General features: G+C 49.3%; 2 protein-coding genes across 2 annotated transcripts; both read left to right on the top strand.

The window, feature by feature from the left end:
• Nucleotides 1–321: 321 nt before the first annotated feature.
• On the top strand, nucleotides 322–1,098 carry BDV37DRAFT_258371 (uncharacterized protein). Its single transcript, XM_032083038.1, has one exon. It carries the CDS (start codon nucleotides 668–670, stop codon nucleotides 905–907), a length of 240 nt encoding a protein of 79 aa, XP_031937562.1. The 5' UTR covers nucleotides 322–667; the 3' UTR covers nucleotides 908–1,098.
• Nucleotides 1,099–1,185: 87 nt separating this feature from the next.
• Nucleotides 1,186–7,815, top strand: BDV37DRAFT_258369 (trifunctional fatty acid synthase subunit FAS2). Its single transcript, XM_032083037.1, has 4 exons — nucleotides 1,186–1,430; nucleotides 1,689–2,414; nucleotides 2,479–7,424; nucleotides 7,484–7,815. Exons 2-4 carry the CDS (start codon nucleotides 1,898–1,900, stop codon nucleotides 7,592–7,594), a joined length of 5,574 nt encoding a protein of 1,857 aa, XP_031937561.1. The 5' UTR covers nucleotides 1,186–1,430; nucleotides 1,689–1,897; the 3' UTR covers nucleotides 7,595–7,815.
• The last annotated feature ends 7 nt before the right edge of the window (nucleotides 7,816–7,822 follow it).

The following is a 7,822-nucleotide window of genomic DNA, read 5'->3' as shown; positions in this document are numbered from 1 at the left end:
AAACAGGGCCTCATCACCACACATCAAATCAAATTCAAAGTAGGCGTCAGACCCCAAAGAAAGAGAGAGATACCGATACAAACGCACGCGCACACATTGTGTTGAACCGGCCGGGCGGAGGTGAGAACCCGCAGCTTTGGGGCTGGTTGAATGAGAACCGTCCAGATCAGGTATGGCGGGCAGCGGAACCTCCCCAAAGGTCCAAAACGGTTGGGCTGGATCCAGTGGGACGTGACAATACTGTACCTAACACCCGAGAGTTGATCGTCATACCGAAGGATGGGATTCTTTTCCATGGACTTGGCCTTACTACTTGCCTAGCGGCAAGCCGATGAGCAAAACGAGATCAACCGATCTTTCCCAAAAAGTATGATAGAGACAACGACTGTTGTGTACTAGTCACCTATCTACAAGATGCACAACCATATAGAGCAAGACTTGATACCCTCTTCGCCTCTATATGATTTAATTGATTAGTTTGATAGTATACGGTGCTTACCTCTATCTATAGATCTTTCGGCTTTGCTCACTCTCACTTGAATAGTATGTGTCTTTTCTTGAAACGAATGATTGCCCTTCCCCTCCCCTCGCTGCATGACTCCGGTATAGGTCCGTACTTCAGTCAGGATACTTCAAACACCCGATTATTCAAAAAGATAAAGAAAAAATGGTCTTAACTATTGAGTTTTGGAAGAGGGGGGAAGGCCTTTCCCCATTTGCCTCTCGTTCCAATCAGGGTCGAGTCATTTCTATTCCATGTACTTGGTATACGACAGCACTTATCTGCTCCGTTGCTCTTTTCATTCTCTTACCCTTACCTTTTCCACTCCGGGCCTATGGAGTCCCCTCTCGAGTCCTTTCCAATGTGATGGGAGTAAGGAATCAATCATTTAGGACTACTCGATAGAACCAACGAGAACGTCTTGTCTACCTATCTACCCTACGGAGTACTACCTATGTATGACTCTGTACTTGTAGGACCACCTCATCAATGCCCAGTAGTTGGAGGTATCCACACGCTGAATGAGTACCCAATGACAATCTTGAATGTGTATTTCCAGGTATGAAAATTACCACTTAGACTCCCATCACCTCAACTGTGCACCCATCTTGAGGAGGGAATTGTTTTATAATTAATTGATTTTATTTTCTGTTATTTTCGGGACAACAGGATCCATCCACTGTATTGGACGCATACAACCAACCATAGTTGTAAAAGGTGACGGATACTGCTGGCTGGCCTACGACCAGTAAGTAGTCTTCCGCCCCAACAACACTCACCAAAAGCTCACCAGCAATAATTTGGTTCCCATCCATCCACAACTTCACCTTCTCTCACCTCAGTTTCCCTTATTATCCTTCCTTTCTTTGGCTCATTCTATTTCTACCACATCGGCAAAATCTCCCCACTGCCTGTGGTCCCAACTGGGGTGAGTTTCTCTGATACCGCACGGTTTTTTTATTTTATTTTCTTTCATTTGATTTTTTTTTTTTTTTGGCTGTTGTTTTCCTGGGGCCTTTACTTGAGTAGTACGTACAGTGTTTAGCATTATCTCTGCTTCTACGTTCCTTTTATTCCTCTTCCTGACATAAAGTGGTCATGCCCTTGGCGAGAGAAGGCACTGGAAACCATGACTTGTTAATAAAATTTCTAGATCAACTCACGCTGACAATTTCCGTTTAATTAGGCTTAAGCTTATTATTATCTCTTTAATTACTTTTTCCTCACCCTATATCTTCGTCTTGAGTCAGTTTCATTTTGACAGCTACTGCAAGTCTAGCCCGACTGTTGACGAATTGACGCTTGAGGAACTGGTTTATTTGCATAATCGTATCAGAGATCGATCCTCCATCCTCACCCTCTTCCCCGCTGTTAATATATTATACCCTCTTCAAGATGCGTCCCGAAATCGAACAGGAGCTCGCCCACACCTTGCTGGTAGAACTACTGGCCTACCAGTTCGCATCTCCAGTGAGATGGATTGAGACGCAAGATGTTATCCTGGCAGAGAAACGAACGGAAAGGATTGTTGAGATAGGTCCTGCAGATACTCTAGGTGGAATGGCACGACGAACGCTCGCTTCGAAGTATGAGGCATATGACGCTGCCACATCCGTTCAACGCCAAATACTCTGCTATAACAAGGATGCGAAGGAGATCTACTATGATGTGGACCCTGTGGAGGAAGAGCCTGAGGCCCCTCCTGCAAACAGCACATCTGCTCCAGCTGCTCCGGTGGCAGCTACTGCGGCCCCTGCCGCAGCAGCCCCTCCTCCCAGCGCTGGTCCCGCCGCAGCAGTTGAGGATGCTCCAGTAACAGCAGTGGATGTGCTCCGGACACTCGTCGCACAGAAGCTGAAGAAGGGTTTGTCTGATGTACCTCTAAGCAAAGCTATAAAGGACTTGGTTGGTGGTACGTATTTGCGAGTTTGTCCCGAGCTTCATGATATCTTGAACTGACGTTACCTACCCTGTAGGTAAATCCACCTTACAAAATGAAATCCTTGGGGATTTGGGCAAGGAATTTGGTTCCACACCAGAGAAGCCTGAGGACACCCCTCTTGATGAGCTGGGTGCTTCCATGCAGGCGACATTCAATGGGCAACTGGGCAAGCAATCCTCCTCTCTAATTGCTCGCTTGGTCTCATCCAAGATGCCCGGAGGTTTCAACATCACCGCCGTCCGCAAATACCTTGAAACACGATGGGGCCTGGGATCCGGCAGGCAAGACGGTGTTCTTCTTCTCGCCCTTACAATGGAACCCGCATCTCGTATTGGATCGGAGGCGGACGCTAAGGCATACCTCGATGATGTGACCAACAAATACGCCGCTAGCGCAGGAATCAGCCTCTCTGCCCCAGCAGCCGGTGGCGACAGTGGTGCGGGAGCCGGCGGCATGCTCATGGACCCAGCAGCAATTGATGCTCTGACCAAGGATCAGCGGGCCTTGTTCAAGCAGCAACTTGAGATTATCGCAAGATACCTAAAGATGGATCTGCGCGCAGGCCAAAAAGCTTTCATCACCTCCCAGGAGACCCAGAGGGCTTTGCAGGCCCAGATAGATCTTTGGCAAGCCGAGCACGGTGATTTCTACGCTTCTGGCATTGAGCCATCCTTTGATCCTCTTAAGGCCCGTGTGTATGACTCTTCCTGGAATTGGGCCCGTCAGGACGCTTTAAGCATGTACTATGATATTATCTTTGGCAGACTGAGGGTCGTTGATCGTGAAATCGTGAGCCAGTGTATCCGCATCATGAATCGGTCGAACCCGCTTCTTCTTGATTTCATGCAGTATCATATCGACAACTGTCCTACTGATCGTGGCGAGACATACCAGCTGGCGAAGGAGCTTGGCGAGCAGCTCATTGAAAATTGCAAGGAAGTTCTCGGGGTTGCCCCAGTCTACAAGGATGTGGCGATCCCCACTGGTCCCCAGACAACTGTTGACGCCCGAGGAAATATTGGGTACAAGGAGGTTCCCCGAGCCAGCGCTCGCAAGCTGGAGCACTACGTGAAACAAATGGCGGAAGGCGGTCCCATCTCCGAGTACAGTAACCGCGCTAAGGTGCAAAATGATCTTCGCAGTGTCTACAAACTGATCCGCAGGCAGCATCGTCTGTCTAAATCTTCCCAGTTACAATTCAATGCGCTTTATAAAGAAGTCATTCGTGCCCTCAGCATGAACGAGAACCAAATTATGCCGCAAGAGAACGGTAATGGGAAGCGTTCGAACCGGTCCGGTCAAAAGCACAACGGCAGCCCTCGAGCTGGCAAGGTTGAAACCATTCCATTTCTACATCTCAAGAAGAAGACTGAACATGGGTGGGAGTATAATAAGAAGCTCACTGGTACCTATCTTGATGTGTTGGAGTCAGCCGCACGGTCAGGTCTTACATTCCAGGGCAAGAATGTTCTCATGACTGGTGCCGGTGCTGGTTCTATTGGTGCTGAAGTCTTACAAGGCCTGATTAGCGGTGGTGCCAAGGTGGTTGTGACCACAAGCCGTTACTCACGTGAAGTCACTGAGTACTATCAAGCCATGTATGCCCGCTACGGTGCCCGTGGCTCACAGCTGGTCGTGGTCCCTTTCAACCAAGGTAGCAAACAAGATGTAGAAGCCCTTGTCAACTACATATATGATACGAAGAAAGGGCTTGGTTGGGACCTAGACTCTGTTATCCCGTTCGCTGCCATCCCAGAGAATGGTCGGGAGATTGATTCTATCGATTCCAAGTCGGAGCTAGCTCACCGCATCATGTTGACCAACCTCTTGCGGCTCCTAGGCTGTATCAAATCTCAAAAGCAGAGCAATGGCTTCGAAACACGACCGGCCCAGGTAATCCTTCCCCTATCGCCAAACCACGGCACATTCGGGAATGACGGCTTGTACTCCGAGTCCAAGCTAGCTCTGGAGACGCTCTTCAACCGTTGGTACTCGGAAAGTTGGAGTAACTATCTTACCATCTGCGGTGCAGTCATTGGCTGGACTCGCGGTACAGGTTTGATGGCCGGAAACAACATGGTCGCGGAAGGAGTTGAGAAACTTGGTGTCCGCACTTTCTCTCAGCAAGAAATGGCCTTCAACTTACTGGGTCTCATGGCTCCTGCAATTGTCAATTTGTGTCAGCTCGACCCTGTTTGGGCGGATTTGAATGGTGGACTTCAATTTATTCCTGACCTGAAAGGCCTCATGACAAAGCTCCGTACCGACATCATGGAAACAAGCGATATTCGCCAAGCGGTGATCAAAGAAACTGCCATCGAAAACAAGGTTGTTAATGGAGAAGACAGTGAAGCGCTGTACAAGCGTGTTGTTGCTGAGCCTCGAGCCAATATTAAGTTCGAGTTTCCCAAACTCCCCAGCTGGGACGAGGAAATACAACCCCTTAATGAAACTCTCAAAGGCATGGTCAACTTGGACAAAGTTGTCGTTGTCACTGGTTTCGCAGAAGTCGGGCCTTGGGGTAACTCGCGAACCCGCTGGGAAATGGAGGCTCATGGAAAATTCTCTCTTGAGGGATGTGTGGAAATGGCATGGATCATGGGGCTTATCAAACACCACAACGGTCCGCTGAAAGGAAAGTCATACTCGGGCTGGGTTGATGCAAAGACCGGGGAACCGGTAGATGACAAAGACGTCAAGCCGAAGTATGAGAAATATATTCTTGAGCACTCTGGAATCCGCCTCATCGAGCCTGAGCTCTTCAAGGGCTACGACCCAAAGAAGAAGCAGCTGCTTCAGGAAATTGTCATTGAGGAGGATTTGGATCCATTCGAGGCCTCTAAAGAAACCGCCGAAGAGTTTAAGCGGGAGCATGGTGACAAGGTTGAGATTTTCGAAGTTCCTGAATCTGGAGAGTACACCGTCCGTCTCAAGAAGGGTGCCAACCTCTTGATTCCCAAGGCTCTCCAGTTTGACCGCCTTGTTGCAGGCCAGGTGCCAACAGGCTGGGACGCTAAGCGATATGGTATTCCCGACGACATCATTGAGCAGGTTGACCCAGTGACCTTGTTTGTTCTTGTCTGCACTGCTGAAGCGATGCTCTCGGCGGGTATCACCGATCCTTACGAGTTCTACAAGTATGTCCATTTATCCGAGGTTGGTAATTGCATTGGCTCTGGAATTGGAGGAACCCATGCCTTGCGAGGAATGTACAAGGATCGGTACCTAGACAAGCCACTTCAGAAGGATATCTTGCAGGAGTCGTTCATCAATACTATGAGTGCATGGGTCAACATGCTATTACTCTCCTCTACTGGACCTATCAAGACGCCCGTTGGTGCTTGTGCAACGGCTGTGGAGTCCGTTGACATCGGATACGAGACTATTGTCGAAGGAAAGGCCCGTGTCTGTTTTGTTGGTGGTTTCGATGACTTCCAGGAAGAGGGCTCATATGAGTTCGCCAACATGAAGGCTACCAGTAATGCTGAAGATGAGTTTGCCCACGGGCGTACACCGCAGGAGATGTCACGTCCTACGACGACTACTCGTGCTGGCTTCATGGAATCACAAGGTTGTGGTATGCAACTCATCATGAGCGCTCAGCTCGCGCTGGACATGGGGGTGCCAATCCACGGTGTTATTGCTTTGACAACTACGGCTACCGACAAGATCGGCCGCTCAGTTCCTGCACCCGGACAGGGTGTCCTTACTACTGCGCGGGAGAATCCTGGCAAATTCCCATCGCCCTTGTTGGACATCAAGTACCGCCGCCGGCAGTTAGATTTGCGCAAGAAGCAGATCAAGGAGTGGCAGGAATCTGAGTTATTGTATCTTCAGGAGGAGGTTGAGGCCATGAAATCTCAAGGCTCTGAGTCGTTCAACATGCCTGAATACATGCACGAACGAGCCCAACACATTGAGCGCGAGGCCGTGCGCCAGGAGAAGGACGCACAGTTCAGTCTTGGCAACAATTTCTGGAAGCAAGACTCGCGCATTGCTCCTCTACGTGGCGCTCTTGCCACCTGGGGCCTCACCGTGGATGACATCGGCGTCGCTTCTTTCCATGGTACTTCCACCGTCGCAAACGATAAGAATGAATCGGATGTCATTTGCCAGCAGATGAAGCATTTGGGCCGTAAGAAGGGAAACGCAGTCCTGGGTATTTTCCAGAAATATTTGACTGGACACCCCAAGGGTGCCGCCGGTGCTTGGATGTTCAACGGCTGCCTGCAGGTTTTGGATAGTGGGTTAGTTCCCGGCAATAGGAACGCCGATAATGTGGACAAGGTGCTCGAAAAGTTCGACTATATTGTCTACCCCAGCCGCAGCATTCAAACGGATGGTGTAAAGGCATTCTCAGTTACCTCATTCGGTTTCGGTCAGAAGGGCGCGCAAGTTATTGGCATTCACCCCAAGTATCTGTACGCCGCTCTTGACCGCGCCCAGTTCGAGGCCTATAAGGCCAAGGTTGAGGCCAGACAAAAGAAGGCCTATCGCTTCTTCCACAACGGCCTGATCAACAATAGCATATTTGTTGCTAAGAACAAGGCGCCATATGAAGATGAGCTTCAAAGCAAAGTCTTCCTCAACCCTGATTATCGGGTTACCATTGACAAGAAGTCTTCTGAGCTTAAGTTCCCTGCAGCTCCCCCCAAAGTCGCAGATAAGGGAGTTGAAAGCACGAGGCAGGTAGTTGAGTCGCTGGCGAAAGCTCACGCCGTTGAAAACTCCAAGGTGGGAGTGGATGTGGAAAACCTGGAATCTCTCAATATTGAAAATGAGACGTTCATCAACCGGAATTTCACTACTGAAGAGCAGCAATACTGTCGCAAGGCAGCCTCTCCCCAAGCATCATTCGCCGGACGCTGGAGTGCGAAGGAGGCTGTTTTCAAATCCCTTGGTGTTTGCAGCAAAGGCGCCGGTGCTCCGTTAAAGGACATCGAAATCACTAACGACGCAACAGGGGCTCCTGTTGTTAATGTGAGTTTGCCCCTGTCTTTGGTTTTTGACGTAACTCATGCAACTAACATCTTTCATAGCTTCATGGTGCTGCAGCTGAGGCGGCCAAACAGGCCGGTGTGAAACAAGTCAATGTCAGCATCAGCCACAGTGATTCTCAGGCAGTAGCTGTAGCCGTTTCCACATTCTAATGGTTTGATGAGCAATCTGGGTTAGAGTATACGTATCTAAGTATAGATAATTTCTTCTTTTCATTGTTTCTTAATTCCCTAGCATAGGTCACCACGTTCTTTTCTAGGATTGTATATCTTCTGGTTGTAAGCCCTGTCAGGGACGGTGAACTCTGTTGAGGCTCTGCTTACTCCTCACGTCTTTTCTTTAAAACCAACTATTGCAATCGACTCAGCCTACGTACGTTG

This window comes from Aspergillus pseudonomiae (genome assembly GCF_009193645.1).
Source record: "Aspergillus pseudonomiae strain CBS 119388 unplaced genomic scaffold BDV37scaffold_82, whole genome shotgun sequence".
Taxonomy (NCBI): domain Eukaryota; kingdom Fungi; phylum Ascomycota; class Eurotiomycetes; order Eurotiales; family Aspergillaceae; genus Aspergillus; species Aspergillus pseudonomiae.
This window is presented reverse-complemented; position numbering and strand designations above follow the sequence as displayed.